General features: G+C 46.0%; 1 protein-coding gene across 1 annotated transcript in view; it reads right to left on the reverse strand.

The window, feature by feature from the left end:
- The window catches only part of LOC118774651 (neuroligin-2-like), a 56,674-nt gene that overhangs the window by 17,301 nt on the left and 17,831 nt on the right, over window positions 1-21,542 (reverse strand). Inside the window, exons 2-4 of the mRNA XM_036524038.1 lie at window positions 19,479-20,380; window positions 10,721-10,774; window positions 2,343-2,492 (exon numbers count right to left, since the gene is read on the reverse strand). Coding sequence (XP_036379931.1) covers window positions 2,343-2,492; window positions 10,721-10,774; window positions 19,479-19,971 — 697 coding nt within the window. The 5' untranslated portion in view covers window positions 19,972-20,380. The remainder of the gene's footprint in view (window positions 1-2,342; window positions 2,493-10,720; window positions 10,775-19,478; window positions 20,381-21,542) is intronic.

The following is a 21,542-nucleotide window of genomic DNA, read 5'->3' on the forward strand; positions in this document are numbered from 1 at the left end:
GAACAGCCCTTCATAAAGGACTCTGCTGGGGCAGACATACACAGAGCTACGACCCAGCACAGGTACAAGAGAGAAATAACAGGGGACCACAGCTCTGTGCTCCAATCACATCAAAGCACAACTCTGTGCTACATAAGGCATGCATAATGCAGGCATTGACCCTTGGGGGCTAATGGAAATATTATATTCTAAACGGTTTATTTCTGTGTTCATGAGAGTGATCATAGGTGCTAGCAGTGACTGACCCTCCCACATCCTGAGACAAAGCAACAGGAAAAAAACTACTGCACAGTTACAATATGTTCTCATTATAAGAACATACAGTACATCAGCGCTGAATATGGTACGTGTGGTGAGGTTAAATAGCTGAAGGCATTCTATTCTTTCAGGATCTCAACATCACCCCTAAATCATATCAGAAGATTTAAGACAGCAAATGGAGTGTGTGCGAGGCTCCTTCACAGCCTGGAACGACAGCGTGAGATAAACATTCGCTCCTCTTCCTCTTCTCCGTTCCCCCGAAGGCTAGCGGAGCAGCGTCGGGTCGGCCGCTCCTGCTGCTCTGCCCTGGATTCAGGGGCTCGTTAGCTGATTAGTTAATTATTTTGAGCAGCTGTCTGTGCTGTGAAAAGCACACACACACAACAGGAAGCAGGGCTGAGGCAGCTCAACCCCCGACACCAGGAGTATTTTTAGCGGGTTTCACAGTGACGTCACCCAGCGCAATGCTGCTCCCTAAATGAAGAGCAGCCTTATAAATATGAGGCAGGTTTGTGTGTGATGCTGCTGCAGAGCCCTGTTAGCTGAGAGTCGCCGAGGCTACAAGTGCAGCTACCGCTGCTCTTTATGGTCATGTTTCAGAGATACACGCCTCCTGCTTCTCAAACAACCCTTTCATTAATTAACCATGACGGCTGCAGTGGAGGCACTAATTACCATATGGAAGCAAAGCAAGTCAAGATGACGGCCGATGTGCATGTTCAGCTGAAAATCTGCATGTCCAACATAAGGTGAGTGTGTTTAAGTTAAGGGTGTGAGTGTGTGTGGTGTGAGGTACGAGTGTGTGTGTGTGTGTGTATCTGTGTGTGAGTTATGAGTGTGGGTGTGTATGAGTTATGAAAGTGTGTGTGTGAGTTATGAATGTGAGTATGAATGTGTGCGAGTTATGAGTGTGTGTGTGAGTTTGAGATACTGGGTGAAAATCTGTGCTGGAGTCCTCAATGTTCACTTTTGTCCTTTTTTTTCCAGAGTTGAGAGGAAAGAAAGAATAAATTAGCACCTTCCTAAATCTGAAATTCACACTAAAAAGCGCAGGAGCCGTTTTCAGGCATGATTCTTAGACACTCCCAGAATTCGTAGCTATGAGAAGAAAGCCTTTACACTCTGCCAGATCACACCTCCAGGTGTTGGTGTATAAATAGTGTGAAGCTTCATTTCTGAGCTGTACTTCTGAGAGCCCCATCCATACATTTAAACAGGAGTCTCCTTTATTCATAATTATCATGACTTTTAGCACCATTAATTCATGGTATCTTATGTAGAATGTATTTTTTTACACCCTTTCTCTCTCCCCCTCTCTCGCTGTCACACTAAATCACTGTTGCATGTCTCTATTTGATCTCTGCTGTGTTTTTTAGGAATGGGTCATTTTAGTGACTGATTTTTAATGCGTGTGAATAGCATTATCATCTTCATCAAGTATGTACACACACACACACACACACACACACACACACACACACACAAATACACAAACACATATTTAAACCACTGACTGTAACATGTCAGTGTATTTCCTTTGGCCAGTGTGTATTTAGTCAGGGTGGAACATGCTGAGCCTAAGTCCCCTCTTGCTGCACAGAGCCACTCTGAGTTCTGTAGCATATCAATAATTCACCTCCTGAAACCAGTTCCTACACAAGTCGACGTGTTTGGGGATGAAGACAAAGAAGAAAAGAAGAATACACTCTGAGGAGACATGCTTGGATCAGAGCATTAAAAAATCATCCACACAATGCATTAAATAGTACATTCAACCAGACTGTGCAGGAGAGCTGGCTGGAGCCGCATTCACTCGTGGATGCTTTCAGCTCAACGCTAAAAACATCCTGCTCTGATTGGCTGAGTCACATGGTGTCCTGGACCAATCACGTCGGACTGCTCTGAGATGTCTTTGATCTATAAAAAAAGTTTAATACCATCTACTGCTCACAAGCATGCATGTCAGAGTGGTGACTATCCCCCTGATACTCGGCTCCTGTTTCACTATGTGAGGAACACGCGCGTGCACAGGCAGTCTAGCACTCGCCACACACACAGCCCTGAAGTCACAGCACACTCACCGAGCACGCCCAGGCGGTAGTTCACGGTGACCACGATGACGTTGCCGTAGGTGGCCAGGACGCTGGCGTCGAACATGTTCCCTGTGCCCTCCATGTAGGAGCCTCCGTGAATGAACAGCATGACCGGCTTCTTCCTGCGGTCGCGGATATCTACACACAGCACAATGCAACACACACACACAATACAAAGAAACACAACGCGACACACACATACAACAGAAAGCAAAACAAACACAACACAATGCAATGAAACACACACACACACACACACACACACACACACAATACACACACCACATTCAGGTGTTGCATGCATAAAAACATGCAAACACACAAGCCAGCATGGACACACAAATACATGCACAACAGGGAAAAAAAGAAATAGGCAGAAAAGGAAATGAATTACTTCATTCACAATCAACTTCCCTGCTTAACCTTGCACCTGCTAAAGGCAGGAATTAAGTCTTGTTAAACTAATTAAACGTGTTAAAGAAGAATGAAACCAACAAAAATAGCAGCCTTCTGCTCCACATTTAGTCAAATCAAAACTTTCATCATTTTGACTGACCCACTAATCCCAAAATAACAAAAGAGCATCAACATTTCTGTGTCTACAGCCCCCATCACCCACAGCCTAAATCACTCACAGCCTCTATCTTCTATCGCGTGTTACGTTACATGGCTCATCATGTTTTCATTAGCGTTATTAAGCGTTAAATCACTGTTTCCTCAAAGCTAATGTTAGTAGAATTTTTCCAATCTAGTGTTCTAATCACAATGGTTTGGCCGTACGTGCGAAAGGGCTAATCACACCGGTGTGACTGTACATGCGAAAGGGTTAACAAGTGGGTAGTTTTGTGAGTGGGAGGAGTGTGTAGTTGTGTGAGTAGGGGCAGTGTGTGGTTCTGTGAGTGGGAGGAGTGTGTGGTTGTGTGAGCAGGGGGCATATGCACTTATACTTGGGCGCCTCTCCTTGCTGACATAGGGCAGGTTATGTCTGTCTTACTCTACAGCGTGTGTGCAGAATGTGCTAATTGATAACAGTATCTAGTGCTAGCGGAAATGTGAATAACTACCATTATATCTGTTAACTAGGATCAGACTCTGGAGCAAAGAGGGAGAAGAATAAGTGAGACAGAGAGGGAAAGAAGGAGAGAGATAGAGTGGAGGACGGAGAGAGAGGGGAGGGTTTTGCAAAGGTGAGTTAAAGATAATGCTTTTTCATTGGCAGCTGTGATGTGGAAACAATGAAAGGAGAATCTAGGAAATAATCCTGTTAATCAAACACACTACACACTCATGTAACCGCACACATACACACACATGCATACACACACATACACAAATACACTCTCACACACACACATACACCGGCACTCATAAAAGAGTACACACACACGTGCACACACACACACACACACACACAGATATACACTCTCACATACATATACACTGACACTCATAGAGTGTCAGACACACACAAGAGTACACACAAGAGTACACACACACACACCAGTGATGCTGCATTGCCATGGTAACTGCTTCATGTCTCTCTCTCTCCAACAAAATCACACCAGCCCTTCCATCACACTGACTCACTCACTGCCCGTTGCCATGGAGACATTTTCCAATCACACATTTCTACACCTCCATGACAACCTCCCTGTCCTCCTGTCAGTACTTGAATCTCAATACAGTTCATACACACACACACACACTCACACTTTCACACACACACACACACTCTCACACTTCCACAAAGACATACACAGACACACACACACACACTCTCACACTTTCACATACACACATTCACACACACCTTCTCTACTTTATACAGCATGTTTTTTCATTCATTGTTAGTGCGTTTGGCATGTAGGGTTAACCAGGGCAATTTACACACCACTCAGTCTTCACATATAACCCTTGTGTACAGCAGGTGAAGCTCAGGCCACAGCTAAACTCAGCTACCATCAGGGCTGTGGGACCAAGGGTGCCAATCAAACCGTAACCTGACTAGATGAATGGACTAAGAGAGGGAGTCGAACTGTGACCCTACTGGGTGATTGGACTTATAGAGGGAGTCGAACTGTGACCTTACTGGATGATTGGACTAAGAGAGGGAGTTGTACTGTGACCCTACCGGGTGATTGGACTAAGAAAAGGAGATGAACAGCAACCTAACTGGATGATTGAACCAAGAGAGGGAGTTGAGCTGTGACCTTACTGGAGTTTGTATTCCAGCAGGGAAGAAGGAGGGGGTGTTTCCTTCTCAGCCAATCAGAATGTGGCTCTCAGACATACCCATCCCACTGAGAAGAAACAGATGGCACTTAGAGGACATGGGGAGGAAAGCATGGGGCAGTTAAAGAGCAAGGGGTAGTTAGAAAGCATGGGGCAGTTAGAGAGCATGGGGCAATTAAAGAGTGTGGGGTAGTTAGAAAGCATGGGGCAGTTAGAGAGCATGGGGCAATTAAAGAGTGTGGTGTAGTTAGAAAGCATGGGGCAGTTATAGAGCTTGGGGCAATTAATGGGGCAATGTGGGGCAGTCAATGGAGAGGGTAGGATAATTAGGGAGAGCGGGGCAGTTAGTAAAGATCGTGGGGCAGTTAGCGCTGACTTGGTGTATTTCTGATCGCATGGTCTCCAACAACTCCACTAATCGATTGTTAATCAATTAGTCATGGAGTCAGTCTTGGCTTTTCCACTAAATCCTTTTACTTTGACCCAATTAAATGATGATCACTGTGAATACGTGTGTGTGTGTGTGTGTGTGTGTGTGTGTGTGTGTGTGTGTGTGTATGTGTGAATGTGTGTCTGATGTGTGTCTGTACGTGTGTGTTTGTATGTACATGTGAGTGTCCCTGTGTGTCGTGTGTGTATGAATGTGCATTTGTGTGTGTGCACCTGTGTGTGGCAACATGTTTGTGCTATAATATCCAGAGAGATGCAAGTTCTGGAATATATTCAACACACTGCAACATATACAACCAGAGTGTCATACAGGAGCCAGCTCTCTCCAGTGGACCCTCTGCCTGCTCTGGCTGAGAAGAATAAACCTGTACCACTCCAGCTCAACTCATAATGAGGTGGTGAGTGCTGTGGTTCAAAATGGCTGCAGTACATCTCCCAGGTGGGGGCTACACACCGGGGCTGGCTGAGGAGACCCCCCACCCTTCCTGTAAGCTCTCTGAGATCCCTGAATGAGAGGAGCTAAATAAGGAGAAGAGTAGAAGCTGGAGGCACTGCAGGCGGCTGCTGTTGTTGTAGAGAGAAAGAAGCCACTCTCAGTGTAAGGAGTGGACAGTGAAGCACGCCTGCTCTTAATGCCCAGTATGCCTGCAGCACAGCCCTGCGACCCAGGAAGCACTCAAACACACACACACACACACACACACACAAACACACACACATACACACACAAACACACACACACACACAAACACACACAAACACACACACAAACACACACACACACACACACACACACAAACACACACAAACACACACACATACACAAACACGCACACACACACTCAAACATGCATACACACATACACAAACACGCATACACACACAAACACATACACACACAAACACACACACACACACACAAACACATACACACAAACGTGCATACACACACAAACACATACACACACAAACACACACACACACACACAAACACATACACACAAACGTGCATACACACACAAACACATACACACACAAACACACACACACACACACAAACATGCATACACACAAACACACACACACACAAACATTCAGACACACACAAACACACACACAAACATATACACACACAAACACACACACACAAACATGCATACACACACAAACACACACACAAACATATACACACACAAACACACACACACACAAACATGCATACACACAAACACACACACACAAACATGCATACACACAAACACATACACACACAAACGCACACACACACACAAACACACACACACACAAACATACATACACACATACACGCAAACATGCATACGCACACAGACACACACATGTATGCATTAACACACATGAACATGCCCACACACACACATATACATTAACACACACACACACACACAAACACCATCCCACCAAAAGTAGAATTTTTTCTCATTTCACAGGGACTGTCCTGTGTGTGAATCTGTTTGCGTGTGTGCACATACAAATGTGTTAGTGGATGTGCATGTGTGCATGTACGTTAGTGCATTGTTGTGCATTAGTATGTATTAGTGTCAGTTTTTCTGTGTATGTGTGAATGAGTGTTGGTGAGCGGTGTGATTGTGTGTATATATGCATGTGTGCTTGTGTGGCGTGCTATGTATGGAAGTGTGTCAGTATGTGTTAGAGTATATGCATGTGTGTGTATTGTGTTTTAGTGTGTGTTAGAGTATCTGTATTATACTTGAGTGATAACACGGTATCCTCTCTTTCTGCAGAAGAGCAGAGAGGCCTACGTGAGTCCCATTTAATCCAACAAAGAGCTCTCTGTACGCGTCGCTTCATAACATCGGCAAAAACAAGAACACTATTCTGCTTTTCCCTTCCAAACCCGGAGCTCTCTCTCCCTTTTCCGACTCCCCTCCCCCTCTCCTCCGCTCGCTCTCTTTGTGCTGTAGATGCTATTTCTCTCCACTCTCTGCTTCATCAGAATGATTTTTCTCCAGCACTTCCCCCTCATCCCTGCACTCGTCTTCCTCTCGGCACTCACAATGCATCTCTCCCACAATGCATCTCTCTATCTCTGCTTTCATCTTCCTCTCTTGCTTCTGTCTGCACTGCGGGATCAGGGAGATTGTACTTGTGATTTAAGGCCAAGCACTCTCTCTCTCTCCCTCTCCCTCTCTCTTTCTCTCTCTCTCTCACACACACACACACACACACACACACACACATAAGGAGCCCTTTCTCTCATGCTTCCTCCCTGCTGACCAACCCACTCCTCTAAATCTGGTCCGGAAGACCTCAGCAGTCACTGTCTCTGGTGTGTGCTGTTCATCTGCATGTATGAGAGTTCCTGGAACTAAAGTAAAATCATATTTTTCTGCTTTCACTCAAAAATGTTTGTTAACATGGAGCATTATGATGACAATCATACTACCACATTCAAAGTATGTGCCATTTATTTCAGCTTACAGTGTGTCACCTTTTTAAGAGCTGCTGGCACAAAAGGAGCAGGACATTGGTCTTAACAAACTAGAAGGGGAAGTGCAATTACCATAGCAACAACACCTGCCTTCAGGTGACACCACATGAAAGCTAAACTATCTTTTATGTGTCCTCTGGGTACTTACGAGCTGAAGTACAGATGAGTGTAGGTATAGCCTTCTCTGTCAGGAGACATCATTCTGCAGGTTGATGACACTTTCTTCCTACCCCAAAATCTAGAACTGTCACTTACACTAACACTTGCAGGAAGGACTGAAAAACGTATTTCAATAGATGGATAATAAACCGGCTATTATATTGACAGTTTCACTTTTACATTTTCTTTAATTTATATTTTTAATTGAGATGTAAAGGATATTTAATGACCAGACAGTTCTTTTCCTTTTTTGTTTTAAAGAGTATTTTAAGTGTCCTGTGCACAGCTGCCATCCTTTGTTAGGTGATATGGTGCTCAAGCAGAGCAATGTTTGTGGGTCCTCAGCTCAATCCATCCAGTCACTCTCCCATGAATCTCCTGTCCCCACTGTTTCCTGTGCGTGTGCACCGGGAGAAAGCACAGAACAAACTTTCTCAAGCGCTGGCTTCAAAAACTGGGTTGGAATCCAGTCATGCCATCTGCCAACAATGCTGAGGATGGCTGAACAAAGTGTCCCCATCCTGTTGGAGTAGGGGTGGGCAGGTCAGCAGGGTCTCATCTCACCACCCCTAAGCACCCTGCCATTTGTCGGTTGTCTGTGAGCTGCCTGGTTGACATCAATGGAGTTGCGCCTATCCTCCAATCGGCAGCTGCTTCACTGTGGTGCACTGTGGGTTTTGTATTGTGAAAAACAGTCATTGCCTAAATGCGGGTAAACCATAGGAGATCAATACTCTCACAATGCTGTGCAAGCCAAAATGGCTTCATGAAGACAAAATAACAAAAAAACCATTCCTGACTACCTCTGCCACCCAGAGGTCTGTGTGCCTGACTTCCTGTGTTAGTCAGAGGTCTTCGTTTCTTACTTCCTGTGTTGGAGTTGTCTTGATCATATTCCTTTCATCAGTGAAATACAGGTCAGAGTGTCCCCTTCAGTGGCTCAGATGTTGCCATGGGAACTGGAATCAAGCAGCTGCTGATGATGTACCAGTCAGTTGTAGAAGAGTGAGCATCTGAAGGTGATTGGCAGTGCTGTAATACTAAGCCCTGCCCACACACACTCAGACCATGCCCACTCATAAACACAGCCTCTAAATATGAGGGAACGTGTTGGTGTGCTTGTGTTGATGCACAAATAGAACCTCATTCACGAACTTTTCTCACACAGCCCGCCTCCAGAAATGCCAATATCACATAAAAAAGCCAAAAAGAGAAGGCTGGAACATCAAAAGTAGGAACAGATCTTTCCTATTTTTTACTTTCCCAGTTTAGAGTATTTTTATACTTCAAGTATTTTCATGTGTTATATCTTGATATTTATTTATATTTCAGTCTTTCCTTGCCAACATGTTACACTCCATCTTTGGGGCTCCAGGAACCCCTGGACTCTCTATCCTGATTTGGACACATAACTGCAGGCAGATACAACAGCCTTTCACTCCAGCAAGGTAAGTACAAGACTCCAATGAGAGAATATGTGTTGGTCTTCACCTAACATACTCAGAGTAGACTGGCTAGCTGGCAGATGTGGCTCATTGTAAAAACCTGTTTAAACATTGATAAGACTCCTTAAGTGATGATGATGTCAGGAACTGTCTATGAACCATTAAAAGAGTACGATTAATGGCTTAGACACTCTGTTGGCCGGAGTGAATGCCTGCGTGTCCGTTCTATATCTCCACAGAGGATCTCACTCTGACCCACATCTCCATTACATGGCCATTAGCGAGCTCTAAATGAGGGGTATCAGCGCAGGGCGCCCCGCACCTTGGCACAGCCCGTCTCAGCCGCGTCGATTGGATAATCGAATTCAGCAGCACGGCCGGATGCAGTGGCAGGAGTAAGCTTGAGGGACCAAGCGAGTAACTGCAACAAAGGTTCTGGTGAAGTGCTCGAGGGCGAGTAATGGCATTTTGGTTTTTGTTGACTCAGGTTCTGGTGAAGTGCTCGAGGGTGAGTAATGGCATTTTGGTTTTTGTTGACTCAGGTTCTGGTGAAATGCTCGAGGGCGAGTAATGGCATTTTGGTTTTTGTTGACGCAGGTTCTGGTGAAGTGCTCGAGGGCGAGTAATGGCAGTTTGGGTTTTGTTGACTCAGGTTCTGGTGAAGTGCTTGAGGGCGAGTAATGGCATTTTGGTTTTTGTTGACGCAGGTTCTGGTGAAGTGCTTGAGGGCGAGTAATGGCAGTTTGGGTTTTGTTGACGCAGGTTCTGGTGAAGTGCTCGAGGGCGAGTAATGGCAGTTTGGGTTTTGTTGACTCAGGTTCTGGTGAAGTGCTCGAGGGCGAGTAATGGCAGTTTGGGTTTTGTTGACTCAGGTTCTGGTGAAGTGCTCGAGGGCGAGTAATGGCAGTTTGGGTTTTGCTGAAGTGCTTGAGGGCCCAAGTGTATAACTGCAGTTTGGGTTCTGTTGAGGTGCTCTGGGGTTGATCAGTATGTAAGACGGGCATTTTTTTGGCTACAGGTTACCAGGGTGCCGGATGGTAGACAAATATAACCAGCAAAGACCTCTTTGTTCCATGGGCAGAGCTCTCTCTCACAGTGACAGCATCCAAGCCCAGGCTCCAGTGTGCACACTGTCTCTCAGGCTTATGCTCACACATGTCCTGGATCTCACACTGCACTACAGGCCACCCCCAGATCTCTTTCCGCTCCACAACAGAGTCCTACTTCTACAGTGTATCACAGCCACTGTTGCCCTTTCCAAAATGTCACGCAGACCCAAGCCATGAGCTGAGTGGACCACAGGCTGGCAAACACACACTTACTCACACACACACACACACACACACACACACATACACACACGCATGCACACACAAATTGAAATACACACACCTACACAAACACATTTATACACAAACACACAGTCTCATACACACACAGATGCACACACACACAAACACACTGTCTCACACACGCACACACACACACACACACACACACACACAAACTCGGCTCTACTTTTCCTATAACACCCATAATAGAATTTTACAAAGCAAGAAAAAAAGGAATGCAAGAGAATGCAATCATACCTTGGTCTCTTGGCCTGTTCATTGATGATTCGTCATGTTTTTTTGTGAGTGGACCTGCATATAGGAAAAAGGGAAGAAAGAGAGACAGAAAATTCAAATACTGTAACAGAAAATCAAAGGAGCAAAAGAAAGAGAAGAGGAAAATATAAACCAACCAGAGGTCATTTTTCTCATGTAAGAAGATAAACAAAAAACTACAATGCCCTGCAGACACCATTCTTTTACAAGGAGCATGTCACAGGCTGTCCCAGGTGAGAGTGTTTACCCTGGAAAGACCTGTATATCATGTAAATATATGTATGCATATACCCTGTATTTACCCTGAATATACTCCATCTTAACCCTTTATATAGCCTGTATTTAGCCTGACTATACCCCATATTAACCTTTAAATACTCTGTATTTACCCTGAATATACCATATATAAACCTTTATATGCCCTGTATTTACTCTGAAACCACCTCATATTAACCCTGTATTAAAGTGAGGTGAGACAGCTTGGTGACATTCAGAGGGAGACGGGTATGGGACGCGGGGACAGTGCCAGGCTGCCATGGCGAAAGGGGATGAGGGGGGTGAAGCATAAGACAGGTTACTGCTCGTCACTTAAACGCTCCATTGGTCGGAAGGCCGTTTAGCCTGAACCAGCGGCACGCAGCCCGCGACGGGCAGAGATACCCATCGCGCTTGTTCATCCCTGTCTGCGTCCGTCACAGACGCTGCGCCGAGGGCGAGCTGAGCGCAGCACCGCCGGCTCCATCTAGCGCTGTTGCCACGGGAGACGGAGAGAAGTCCTCCGCGTCTCTGGCGCTGTGCATGTCTCAGCAGCATGGTGGAGGGGTTAGGGGAAGAGACACTACTGTTGTACCACTGAGAGAGCAACTTAACCGGAGGCACTTCGGTGCATACCGAGCCCCGCTGATGGCCATAGGGTCGATACACAAAAACTATGCGAATGTCCCTGTATTAATGTGCCTGATAAGCACATAAATAATACAGCCTAATGCACACGGCGGACACCACACAAGCCTCACTCAAGGAGCACTGTGCTGATCTGCAGTTTTAGCCTGGGCTGGGAGGCATCCTCAATCTGCTGATGCCAATTTGGCAGCAGTTTTATTGCTTAGTAGCGGGCTCACAGCCAGAGGGTCGTGGGTTCAGATCTCCGGTGTGACAATGACGTGGTGTCTTTGTGCACTTTACCTGATCTTCTTCAGTAAAATATTCACATGTACCTGTCTTCCTGAGGGATCAGTTAGACACACAAAGCAATAATAGCAACATTAACACTCTCACTACTACTGCAACTACTACTGCTTACTACAACTATTACTGATAGTGCTAATACTACTACTACTACTAATAATAATAATAATAATAATAATAACAATAATAATAATGACAATAATAACAATAATAATAATGATGATGATCACATGATTGGTCATCAGTGAAGTGCTGCTGAGTGATATATCAGTGGCTGTGAGAGTGTCAAGATGGCCTGTGCTATCAGAGGCTTAAATGCATTAGCCCCTGTGCTCTCTCTCTCCCAGACTGAAATGAGATACTCATTTGAATCTTTCCAGCACACAGTGTGGAAGTGGGATATCAGAATGCCCTGTAAAAGCATTTACATCATCTCCAGTAAACCTCCTGTCTGCTTCCTGACTACTTACCGAACTCTGTGCTGCTTTAAGCTCTTCCCAGCTGCTTCCTGACCACTTACTGAACGCTGCGCAGCATGTTCAGCTGGCTCTGAACACAGTCTGTAAACCTAGAGGTGCAGTGCTGACTGGGTGTGGCCACCGCAAAAGGGCGCCCACTTCTGGAGTCTCTCTGGATAGGAGTGCCTACTGGTTGTCAAGAATGTAAACGTAATGTTAACTGTACTCACCTTGCGCCTCACTCTAAATAAGAGAGTCTCCTAAGTGACAAAGTGTAAATGTAAAGAGAAGGAGAAGAGGAAAGCCTTCTCTTCCAACAATCAAAAGGGCATCTGGCTTTCATATTGGGGTTGTGTGATTCTCTTGTGTGCATTTCCAGGACTGTGGATATTGCTTAAGCATAGTGTGATCCTTCCCCTGGACACCTTCAGCTTCGTCCTTCACTTAGAGGAGTGAGTCGCTGTTTTAAATTCATGCCAAAGGATTGATTCACTGAAGCATTTCCTCCTTCTGTGGAGGGGGAGGGGGGGTCTTTACTGGCTCCAAAGCTCCTGCAAACATTGGCTACCTGTGACACATCTCCACAGTCATTCCTGCAGTAATGAGGCATTAACTCTGACTTCTTATGCTGCAGCCTGAGGTAACATGAAATAAAGGTGCAGTGGGGTTACGCTCACATCCCAGCGTGAGAATGCTGTAATAACATTTAATTCCCCTTCATCTGACAGTCATGGGGGTCTCCGAACCACGGTGCGGTGTTTCCGGCAAGCGAGCGCGTAAATTCCCCATGAACCAAAGCGTAACAGTAAAAAAAACGGAAGCCCCTTCTCCCTGCGGATGTTTCACCTGGCTGTTACACGCGTGCTCACCCTCCCTGCTGAATACGTGCAGCGCAGACTGAAAGGCTGGCTTGGCTGCTCTCGCTACGCTGTGTCTGCGAATACACCCACACCTGTCTCCCCGCAGAGCCCAGACAAACACCAGGATTCCTCTGACAGATTTCATGGAGCATGACCAAATGCTTACAATAAGAGTATGGAGCACCCAGCTCACATCACTGCGAATGATGTCTGCCGTCAGTCAGTGCGCGTGCACGCAGCCATAAATAGACCTGATCGTTTGAGTTTAACGGAGGAGCCGAGGGACGGCGCCTTCTCGCCGCTACCCGCGACAGCCGCTCTGTCAGGGCTTCCCAAAATGGCAGCGTGCACTCCTGTCTGCATAGGAGATCTGGGGTGCAGGTCCACCCCAAAAACGTAGCTGCTGCAGTGAGACTAAGATTTATGTGACTGGATTTACAGTAGTTCATGTTTACATATTTACAGTACAGTCATGCGTCGCTTAACGTCCATTCGGACAACGTCCGTTCGCATATACGTCCGTAGTCCCATAAGGTTGTAATAAAGTTTAAAAATCCCGATCGCAGAACGGGACGTAGCGGACGTAACCGGACGTAGTGAAGGCAACGCTTCCCGCACGCAACACGTGTATCTTATGTCATATCATGGAAATAAAGTGATTGCGCTGCTAGGCATATAATGGTATAGTACATAGTATACCATATACTGTATATAGTATGGTGTTTGCACAACGTCCAAATCACATAACATTTTATTTCACAGAACTTATCGTGGACGTTAAGCAACGCATGGCGGTAGTTCATATTTATATATTTACAGTAGTTCAGGTTAATTAGTTATTAAATCAAAATTATTAGTACATCAGTGGTGAGATTTGATTATAGCCCCCACCCCCCACCCCCCTTTAAAAGTTCACCTGACAATAAATGGGAAGGCAGTGCACTGCATGACTAAAGTACCAATGTCTGCATCACCCACCCACACAAAAGCATACAGTAGCTGGCCTATCAGAGCTCGGCTGGCCAATGACTAGACAATCAGAGGGCAAATACTGAATGCTTCACCTCCCTGTGAGGCAAATGACATATAACCTGGATGTGCTTTCTGTGCCACTTATTGGCTGAGGTTCACAGAGATGGGCGGGGTCTTCCAGAACTGACACTGTGCTTACATTTTTTTGGTGCAAGTCACCTGACTGAGCTGCAAAAGAATTCCTGTAGAAGGTACCCCCCACCCCCCACCCCAGCACCTACATGCCACAAAGACCCCTGCTGTATGAAATATGATTTTTAATATGGAGTCAGAACTGAATGTGGCCATTAAACTTGCAATAATATTGACGAATCTGGTGGCTGAGGAGCACCATGAAAACTGAAAAATAAAATCTCCTCCGCTTCCATGAGTCCAGAGCTGTTCAGTACAGCACTTTGAGAAGTAGCCACACGTCTACTGCATGCTTACGCATTGCACCAGTCAGTACGCATCTTACACAACCACTACATACTTTACCTCCTAGAAATTAATAAAAATAACTTACACAACAAAAGTGCTTCCAGGGAATCATATACAGAAAGCAAGAATAAATCAGTCTTGAAGCCATATAACAGAAGAACCCTTATCCACATTCTGTAGATTTATGTGCATTCATACAAGCTTGGCAGAACATGCTATTCATTTTCATACATGTCAATGTATGGGATTAATCCTCAACGTTTCTAGTTGATGCTGTGGGGCTTGCAAATTTCATGTAGGAATATGCATTTTAAAGAAATCAGAACATCAAGGGAAATAGCAGATTAGTTGTGAAAAAAACACATTCATTCTTTCAGCTGGACTGTGATGGTAATGATACAAGTAAATAAGATGGATGTGCTGGCATCCGTTCATTATACTAACTTCAGCAAGATGCTTATTGAATGTTAACTCAGCGTTGACTGCAGCTTGTACTCTGATATCTGTCTCTTTTGTAAATAATGTGTGAGTCTGTGTGAGCGTGCATGTCTGTGTATCTATATGTGTGTGCACATCTGTGTAAGTGTGTGTGGGATATATCTTAGTGTCTGCATCTGTCTGTGCGTGTGTGTGTTTGTGTGTGTGGGAGAGAGAGAGCGAGAGAGAGAGAGTACACACACACACACACGCACACTCACAAAGATGTTCCAAGCTCACAGATGCCTAGGCGGAACAAACAACAGTAAACAAAAGCAAATTCTTCTTTTGGATTATAACAGTACAATATAGCGATAATACATCTCCCTCCCTCTCTGTCTAATCAGAGCACACTCACCTGAGTAATACCCACAGCACCCCTCAGGCGGCTCTGATCAGACTGAGATTAGTTTTACACTCCCTGTCGGGGGCCATTTTTTCCAGGTGGAATAAATACTGGGGTGCAGTATTCACCGCCTACATTTCGGCAAAAAAAAAAAATCTCATTGTATTGGGAGCAATAACTTGGGCTCTCCCTCCCTTCTCCTCCCTCTCCTCTCTCTCTCTCTCTCCATGAAACCATGAAAAGAGACAATTGTGCAGCTGTTAACCTCTTTGTTTGTTTGCTTCTGTTTAGAGAGAAACCACGTAAATAACATTTCATAAACATGTGACACATTTGTTTGTTTGCTTCTGTCTAAGGAGAACTCACTTAAGAAACACTTCAGCAACATCACGTGACATGTTGGTCTTTTTTGTTTTTCGTGGAAGGAATACAGAACAGTTTTTTTCTGTTCTGCTGTGTCAGGCTCACACGCTATTGGAGTACAATCACTTGAAAAGCAGGTCAGGTACAGCAGACGTCCCTGTGTCCCGGAAGGAGTCTTTAGAGACACTGCCGCGAAATGAGGCCCCTCTGTGTGACCTGCGACCCGCACCAGCACTGCAACCAGCACCACGATCACATGACCACCATGGGCACAGCTGCACAACAGGAAGAGGAATTGCGAGAGGCTTCAGGGTACACAAGGTACCGGCCATAGGGGATAGCAGGACGGGCGCTGTGTGTCTGGAGCCGGGAGGGAGTTTCTGCACCAACCTTTCTCAGTCCCACCCACCAATTTGTCATCCTCTCTTAGCCCTGCCCATTTCACCACTGATCTCACTCAGCCCTGCCCACTCTCAGCACAGCACAGCCCCCCCTGCTGAACAGACCCTCTCCCATTACTGAAAAGCTCATTCACGCGTGTGACTGCTTCGTCATGTGCTGCTGTAGGTCTCTGTGTCTGGGTTAAATTTATTTTTGTTAACGTGCACCCCTTAATGAATTAGTAAATCAGTTTATTATACATCGTGATGAAGATTAATTCATTTTTCAAAGTATTCGATGTGATTCGGCCTAGAACAACCACTGATAATTTAAGCTTAATTTCCTCATATAACTAATAATCATGTTATACAAATGTACACATGAGTTACAATGTAATTAGGTACTCGAATTACCTATTTAAAATAAAGTGGTAGCATTGGGCTTGCTACATGTTTATTCACTTATTTATTAATATTATTTCAGCGGCATTACTCATATCTGCTGCAATAAGCATGCTGATTATTTCAAAGGCAGCTTTGTGTACACAGAATGAGACATACCTCCAGTCTCTCCCTGATTAAAAGGCCTCTGCATATCACTGTGATGTTATTGTATTCTTCATTTCCCTTGCGGCAAAATTCTGATCTAATTTTCACCATATCAAGGGCAGCTGGGATATCAAAAATAGAATAATTTGAGGGTTTTATTCTTTCATCAAAGGCAGTTTGTAACATAGTTCCTCTGCGGCATCGATTTTTATTCATTTCTTGATATATTTACTAGCCCCCCCAAATCTACATGTATGCATTATAATACATTCGTGTGCTTCATTGTGCTTCATGCCTTTGGCTCTGAGGTGTAGATCTGGGGTTAGATGTGGTTGAAGGGGGTGTGCTGTTAGCACTGTGCTGTTGCTGTTAGCACTTGTGTTGCACTGCATTCTGAGAGACTCTGTATTTCCAGCTGAAATTCAGCACAGAGGCACAAGATCCCTATGTGAAATATCTGATTTAATGTCCAGGGCCTTGCTGTAATGAGAACCAAATCCCAAAATTCCCAGAATGCTTCAAAAAAAGCAAAAAGTGCACAATCTCATCCTCATGGAATTCTATACATCTGATTGAGAAATGTGGTTCCAGGTTCTGTTTGCGCGTACTAATTTTGGCTTACTGCCCCTCTTATTGCAGCAGGAACAAAGAAACAAAAGCAGGCTTCTCATCTGAGGCTCTGAACACCGGGAGACTAAATAAGGTTCACTCAGTGTTCTGTAGTTGTGAGCTCACAGACAGTGAGCCCCAGGGCACGGCATGCAGAACACTGATACGCGTGTAGAGGGGGGTCTGTGGTGAAATTCCTGGGGGAAGAAGAGGGAGCAGGAGGGAGGGACGGGGGAGGATTAGAGAGAGGAGGAAAGAAGGATGGGGAAGTGGGAGGGAGAGGAGGATTGGAGGTGTGCTGTAGGATGCAGTGTGTAGGCTGTGTTGAAACACAAGCTCAGTGAAAAATGTCTACTATTTTCACTTTAACCGCAAAGCCAGAGGAAAAGATCAAAAGAGCAATGCAAGTTTCAGTCATTGCTGAAGAAAATGTTGTTTTCAAAGAGCCCTTTGACAGTAAAGTCTGTTAGGAAAGGGGCATAGAGTGACATCACACCGGACTGTGTGTAACGTTGGGCTCTGTGATGTCACCGACAACACGCCCCTCTGTGACAACCTGGCCAGGAGATTTCCTTTCAAAGCTTTATTTAAATGGCTTTGAATGCAGTACCCTCAGTGATGTTTATATCTTCCGTTTCTTCTGCCTCATTCTGAAATAACAGACTCAAATAAACTAAAAGCATGGTATTGAACGTGCGACCTTTAAAGTGTCTGCTAGTGGAGTATGGATGGATAGGGGCCCTGGGTGCTGAGGTAAGTGGTTTTAATTGGCCTGTCAGTCTTTCATGGTGGGAGGGGAAATGGCTGTACAGCAGGGGCTCCTCTGGGGGCCATAAGTCTTCATACCTCAGGATCAAAGGGTGTGTGTGGGGGAGGGGGGGACTGGGAGAGAGATGGGGTCAGATAATTGGAGTGAGATCGACACTTACAAAGACACATCCGTCATGTCGCTGTGTGGGGGCGGGGGGGGGGGGGGGGGGGGGGGGGGGGTGGATGTTGATGACTGCCACACCTGGCTGTCAGGCGAACTGCAGGTCACCCTCTCTTGCTCCAGTCAGTAAAGCCAATGTGGGGTGGTACCATGAGGAGTTTAAACTGTGCAGTTCAAGGAGGGAGACTGTCCGTCACTCTGACACCAACGGCACCGAATCTCACTCCCTACTGTCATAAAACTGCTGGCGCAAATTTCAGTCAGTGCTGGAAATAAAGACAGACACCGCACTGACTGGAAAAAAAAACATACACCTTACTGACTGGAAAAAAACAGACACCTTACTGATTGGAAATAGACAGCAAAGGTCAACATCAGCATAAGTTATGTATTCCCTATGCTATCTCACAGAAGAGAATACTACCTGTACTATCACACAGAATACTGCCTGTGCTATCTCACATACTACCTGTGTGGTCTCACAGAATACTGATTGTGTTATCTGACCAAGAAGACTACTGCCCATGCTATTCCATAGAGAATAATACTGGTGGTGCTGCATTAGAATGTACTGTATTTTATTGCTCAGAGTACTGGCTGTGCTACAGTATTTCACAGAGTACTGACTGCGCTATGTCACAGAGGAAGGTACTCCCTATGTTATATAATATTGCCAATTATCTCACAGAGGACAGTAATACCTGTTCTCTGCTACCTGAAGATATTCCACAGAAAATGGACTCATATTTTCCTATTTCATTCATGAAAATCTAGTCTATGATTCTGGGCCAGCATTACCCTGTACCAAGCCGAGCTGGTGCTCCAGTCCAATCTCCTGCCAGTGTGATGAAACACCATGTGTGCCGACATTAATAAAACAGAGAGAACAGCGTCATTTACCAAACAGAGAAGACGGGTCACTTAGCCTGACAAAGAGGAAAAACAATAACAAAAAAAGACACTCCACTTCAGATTAAACATGAGGAAGCAGGCTGAATGGATTGTATCTTGCTGGTTGCCCCAGGAAAAGGTGACATACCCCTAGTCCCTGTACTGCTAGTATCTGCCCCACCCCCCGACCTTCGCCTTCCTTTACAGCCCCCCTCCAGGAAGCGAGCCGGACTCACCGTCCTCAGTGGGCACGTAGATGTTCAGGTAGAGGCAGTCCTCACTCTGGTTCTGCACGTAGCCCGCCACGATGTCCAGGTTGTCGGTGAACCAGATGGGCAGCATGATCTCGGGCAGCACGCCGTGGATGTTCTGCGGGCAGACGGGGGCGAACTGCGTGGCGTTGCGGACATCCTGCCAGGACCCCGGCGCCTCGGGCGGCTGGAACCTGCGCTCCCCGATGGGCGGGGTGGCGTACGGCACGCCCAGGTACTGCTCCACGGGGCCCAGGATGTCATTGCTCAGCTCCCGGCGCACGCCGCGCAGCTTTCCGTAGTTGGTGGTGACGATCGGGTGCTTCCCGCTGCTGCTGTCTGCCCTTTGGCTCAGTGGCAGCACCGGTCGGAGTGCGAGGCCCAGAATCCACACCAAGCACACTTCCCAAAAACGGAGGGGACAGGGCTGGCCCGTGGCGACGCCCCGTCTGCTGCTGCACGGCGGGAGGAGAAGCATGGCGGCGCTCTCTGGCTTCAAGTGAGACTCAAAAAGAAAAAGAACAGAATTCTACAGAAGGGGGCAAACAAAGTAGCCCCTTGCCTCTTTGCCCCCCAAAAATAAGGGATACTCAGGAGGGCTACTGAGGTGAGGGATTGTTTGGTAAAAAGAAGGGTGGGGGGGGGGTAGAGTCTGCTGAGGGCTGCACGGCTGTGTGTCTTCTTTGTGGAGCTTTTCAGGTTTCTTTCCCGCTGTGGTCTCAGAGTGGCCGCGGGGAGGAGGCAGGGCAGAGTGGAGCCGTGACGGGCACTCTGTTACGTTCCATGGCCCCTCATGGTCCTTGAGGGCTTGCTGCGGGTCGGGGGCTCTGGACCTGAGGTCAGGGGTCAACGGGATGCAAAGCCTCGTCCTCTTCCTACAGCATCCTCTGCAAATGCAATGACAGAACATTCACCCAATCGTATTCACCACTGGCTATGTGCTTGCTATTGCTATTCCCTAATAACGATTCAGTAGGGACTCACCCAGAAACAGAACAGAGGAACATGAATGAGGATGTCGAGTAATCTCAGACTCGCACTCCAGAAAGAGAGCTTCAACATCGATAGTTTAGATATTTTCAGGAACAACTCTGCCTAACTGGGTTATGCTGGGACAGTGGAATCAAAATAATCGATTCGGCTGGGTAGATGAACTGATTCTCACGAAAAGAAAGAATCATTCCTCAGAGTCAATTCACTTAGGCCACTGAACTGATTTGCACCTAAAAGAGGGAATCAATACCCAGATGCACACTACTACTTCGTAATGGAAAAAATTTCTGAAGCTCAAAGAATTAGAGACAGTATTTCACACACCAGCACTTAAGAGCTCAGCTGTTGCAGACAGACTGTGTTAACACTCATGCTCTCTGTATATCTGTAGCAGGCACAGGTGATTCCTCTAGTGAGTAAATCTCTGCATCAGAGGTTTCTAATTCGCTTTACTTTATTAAAAGTCTGTGAAACTTGATGGCTGCAGATTGGACAATATTATGTTTCTGCTGTTCATTGCTTTAGATGTGTTTACAGCTAGAAACATCTGCACAGATTTGGGGATGCGGAGAAGGAAGACACCTTGCTCTGTGTATGTTTCTGTGTTAGTGAGGGTATCTTTGTGTGTTTCCATGTTAGTGAGAACTCTGTGTGCTTCTGTATTAGTGAGGGGTTCTGTGTGTGTCCCTGTATTGGTGAAGGGCTCTGTGCGTGTTTGTGTTAGTGAGGAGCTCTGTATGTGTTTCTGTGTTAGTGAGGGGCTCTGTATGTGTTTCTGAGTTAGTGAAGGGCTCTGTATGTGTTTCTGTGTTAGTCAGGGGCTCTGTGTGTTTCTGTGTTAGTCAGGGGCTCTGTGTGTTTCTGTGTTAGTCAGGGGCTCTGTGTGTTTCTGGGTTAGTCAGGGGCTCTGTGTGTTTCTGTGTTAGTGAGGGGCTCTGTGTGTTTCTGTGTTAGTCAGGGGCTCTGTGTGTTTCTGTGTTAGTGAGGGGCTCTGTGTGTTTCTGTGTTAGTCAGGGGCTCTGTGTGTTTCTGGGTTAGTCAGGGGCTCTGTGTGTT

The sequence above is a fragment of the Megalops cyprinoides genome, chromosome 3 (assembly GCF_013368585.1).
Source record: "Megalops cyprinoides isolate fMegCyp1 chromosome 3, fMegCyp1.pri, whole genome shotgun sequence".
Classification (NCBI taxonomy): domain Eukaryota; kingdom Metazoa; phylum Chordata; class Actinopteri; order Elopiformes; family Megalopidae; genus Megalops; species Megalops cyprinoides.